The sequence below is a fragment of the Pseudopipra pipra genome, unplaced genomic scaffold, assembly GCF_036250125.1.
Source record: "Pseudopipra pipra isolate bDixPip1 unplaced genomic scaffold, bDixPip1.hap1 HAP1_SCAFFOLD_56, whole genome shotgun sequence".
NCBI lineage: Eukaryota > Metazoa > Chordata > Aves > Passeriformes > Pipridae > Pseudopipra > Pseudopipra pipra.
In genome coordinates, this window is record NW_026991046.1 from 215,001 (window position 1) to 218,495 (window position 3,495).

General features: G+C 75.7%; 1 protein-coding gene across 1 annotated transcript in view; it reads left to right on the top strand.

Moving 5' to 3' along the window:
- The window catches only part of LOC135408678 (collagen alpha-1(I) chain-like), a 3,890-nt gene extending 1,529 nt beyond the window's left edge, over positions 1-2,361 (top strand). The window contains exon 2 of the mRNA XM_064643728.1: positions 1-2,361. This exon is cut by the window's left edge and continues 237 nt beyond it. Within this exon, the coding sequence (XP_064499798.1) occupies positions 1-2,361 (2,361 nt within the window).
- Positions 2,362-3,495: the final 1,134 nt, after the last annotated feature.

Sequence of the window (3,495 nt, forward strand, 5' to 3'; positions counted from 1 at the left end):
GCGGCGACCCGCTGCGCTCTCCGGCGCTACCTGCGGGCGGGGGGCGCTTCCCCCCGAGCCTTTTTCTTTCCTCCCTTTTCTCTCTCGCCTCTCTCTGGCTCGCCGTCGCGGCTCCGGCCGCACCGCCGCCCGGCGCTGCTCGCGGCCGGCACCCACGGGCGCCACCCGGACCCAGGCCGGCACCGGCACCTCGCCTGTTTTTACCCAAGGACACCTGAAAAGCTCGCGGGGCCGCGCGGCCGTCACACAGCTCGGTACGGTGAAGAAGCCCCTCCCCGGCGGGAGGGGCGACACCTCGCCTGCCACGGGAAGCCCACGGGCAGAGGAGACCGCCCGGCCCGAACACCGGCCTCCGCCGCGCCTCTCGGCCGGCCACGGAGGAGCGCCGGCCCGCCGGGGGCCCTCTCCCACGCCTCCCGAAAAGCCTCATCCATCGTCACTCGGGGAACGGCCCCACGGCCACTCTCGCTCAGCCTGCCACTACGCGGAGGACGGCACGTGCCCCAGGCCGCCGACGCCGGCGGCCCGCACGCTACTCTCCACGGCTCTCTCCCGGCCCGGCAGGAGGCGGGTGCCGCCGGACGCCCGGCTCCGGACAACCCACGCTTCCGGCCCCGCCGGGCCCACGGCCGCCCCCCGCAGAGCGGCACCTCCAGCGTGCGAAAGCGCCACCGAACGTGCCGCGGGGCCACCGGCTTTCGCCCGCCTCGCGGCCGTCGGCTTCCCCCAGAAAGGCCGGGGGACGGCGACGGGGAGAAAAACAAAAAGCCCCCGAGAAAAAAGCACGCGCGCCTCTCGCTCGCCGTGCTAGCCACGGCCGCCCGGGGCTCGGGGCGGGGCCCGCGCCCCTCGCTCCCCGATTCCCTCTCGCTGCCCACGGGCTCGCGCCTCGGCGGCGGCCGGCCGCTGCCGGGCCGCTCTCGCGCTCTCACGCACTTTCTCTTCCCTGGCGCGCTCGGCGTGCTGCGGCTTAAGGCCGCCGGAGCAAAAATCAAAAAAACGGAAAAAAAAGGCCGGGAGGGCGCCCCACTTCGCCCGCAACCCGGCCCCCGGCCGACAGACCTTCGCGGAACCCAGCCCTCCGGCAGCCAGGCCGGCGGGGCAGGCCCGACCGCACGGGCCGCCCGGCCGCCGTGGCTCTCGCGCCGGCCTAAGAGGAGGGAGGGGCGAGGCGCCGCCGCCTCGCCCGCCAACGGCCATCGTGCGTCCCCAGGGCTCCCCGGCGACTCTGTCGGGTTCTCGGTCTGCCGGCGCGGCCGCCGGCCACAGCCTGGCCGGCCGGCGCCGCCGCCTTCGGCCCGCTGGGCGGGTCCCCGGCTTAGGGCCGAGGAAGGGGGAACGAACAAAAGAGCCGAGGCGCGCCGAGGGCGCCGCCTCGCCCGACCATCGGGCGGTCCCGTCACCGAGCCCCTCCGGCAACCGGCCGGGCCCAGGCGAGGCCGCACGCCCACCGCCAGTCCCCGGCACGCCGCCGGCACCGCTGCCGCCCGGCAGCCGAGGACAGGGCGCCGCCACCCAGGCCCGGGCCATCTTCGGGGCTCTCGGGAGGCGGCCGGGGAAAAAGCCCGCGCGGGCTCGGCCCTTCGAGCCCCGGCCGCCAACCGCCCGCAACAATGCCCGCCGCCGCCGCCGGACGACGGGCGCCGGCTTAAGGCCGGCCCACCGAAAGGACGAGACGCCGCCGCCTCGCCGCCCTCGCACACCATCGCCTTCGCCCGGGGCCCTCGGGGAGCCGGCAGCCGCCACCGGCTCGGGCTGGACGCTGCTGTCGGGCCCCCGCGGGCCCCCCTCGGCCGTCCCAGTCCCGCACTCCCTCGGCTGCGCTTTCGCGCTCGGCTCTCGTCTTCCTCTCCCGTCATCGGGCCCGCCCGAGGAAGCCGGTCGAGAGCCCCGCGGCTTTCTCGCGCCGGCCTTCCTGCCGCTCGTGGGGTTGGCCGGCCCGTGGCACGCGCCGAAGGCCGCGCGGCAGCAGACGCGGAAGAAAAGGGGCCCTCGGAACCCGCGCTGCTAGACAACCCCTGCCCACAATACGGACAGACGCGTCCTGGCGCCGCCGCGCCTCCGAAGCGGCTCGAGGCTCCTCAGCGGGGAGGCGCGCGAGAGCAGGCCGCCTCTCGCCTAGACCTAACCGGAGGCGGCGCCCGACAGCGACCCCTTGGCCGACTTCCGGGGCCGGCCGCGACAACAGGTCTACCCCGAAAATGCCGACAGGCGCCTAAGTCCCGCCGGAGCCGGGTAGACCTGGTGGCCCTGCGCCGGGACGCCGCCGGGGCGCGGGCCGCCTGCGGCGGCCGCGGCGGCCGCATCGGCCGGCTCCGGAACCGGGTAGACCTGATGCTCGCCAGCCCCGGAACCGGGTAGACCTGATGCTCGACAGCACCCGGCGGGGCACGAGGCCGGCCGCGCCCGACTGGGCGAACGGGTCGGCCCGGAAGCCCGGGCCACCAGGTCTACCCGCCGAGCTCGGGCACCAGGTCTACCCGCCGGGCCCGAACACCAGGTCTACCCGCCGGGCCCCGACACCAGGTCTACCCGCCGGGCCCGGACACCAGGTCTACCCGCCGGGCTCGGACACCAGGTCTACCCGCCGGGCCCGGACACCAGGTCTACCCGCCGGGCCCGAACACCAGGTCTACCCGCCTAACCCGAACGCCAGGTCTACCCGCCGGGCTCGGGCACCAGGTCTACCCGCCGGGCCCGGACACCAGGTCTACCCGCCGGGCTCGGACACCGGGTCTACCCGCCGGGCTCGGACACCGGGTCTACCCGCCGGGCCCGGACACCAGGTCTACCCGCCGGGCCCGAACACCAGGTCTACCCGCCTAACCCGAACGCCAGGTCTACCCGCCGGGCTCGGACACCAGGTCTACCCGCCGGGCCCGGACACCAGGTCTACCCGCCGGGCCCGGACACCGGGTCTACCCGCCGGGCTCGGACACCGGGTCTACCCGCCGGGCCCGGACACCAGGTCTGCCCGCCGGGCCCGGACACCAGGTCTACCCGCCGGGCTCGGACACCAGGTCTACCCGCCGGGCCCGGACACCAGGTCTACCCGCCGGGCTCGGGCACCAGGTCTACCCGCCGGGCTCGGACACCAGGTCTACCCGCCATGCTCGGACACCAGGTCTACCCGCCGGGCTCGGACACCAGGTCTACCCGCCGGGCTCGGACAACAGGTCTACCCGCCGGGCTCGGACACCAGGTCTACCCGCCAGGCTCGGACACCAGGTCTACCCGCCGGGCTCGGACAACAGGTCTACCCGCCATGCTCGGACAACAGGTCTACCCGCCGGGCTCGGACAACAGGTCTACCCGCCGGGCTCCGAGAGCAGCTGTACCCACCGGCACCCCCGCCGCCGAGCCCAGTCGGCCGCCGCCCTGCCACCTTAAGAGAGTCCCAGCTACTCCCCCTCTGGACCCGCGCCGCGGACAACGCCCTCTCTTTCCCACTCGGAGCCCCGGGCAGGAACGGCGGCGCCTCGGCACCCGCCGAGG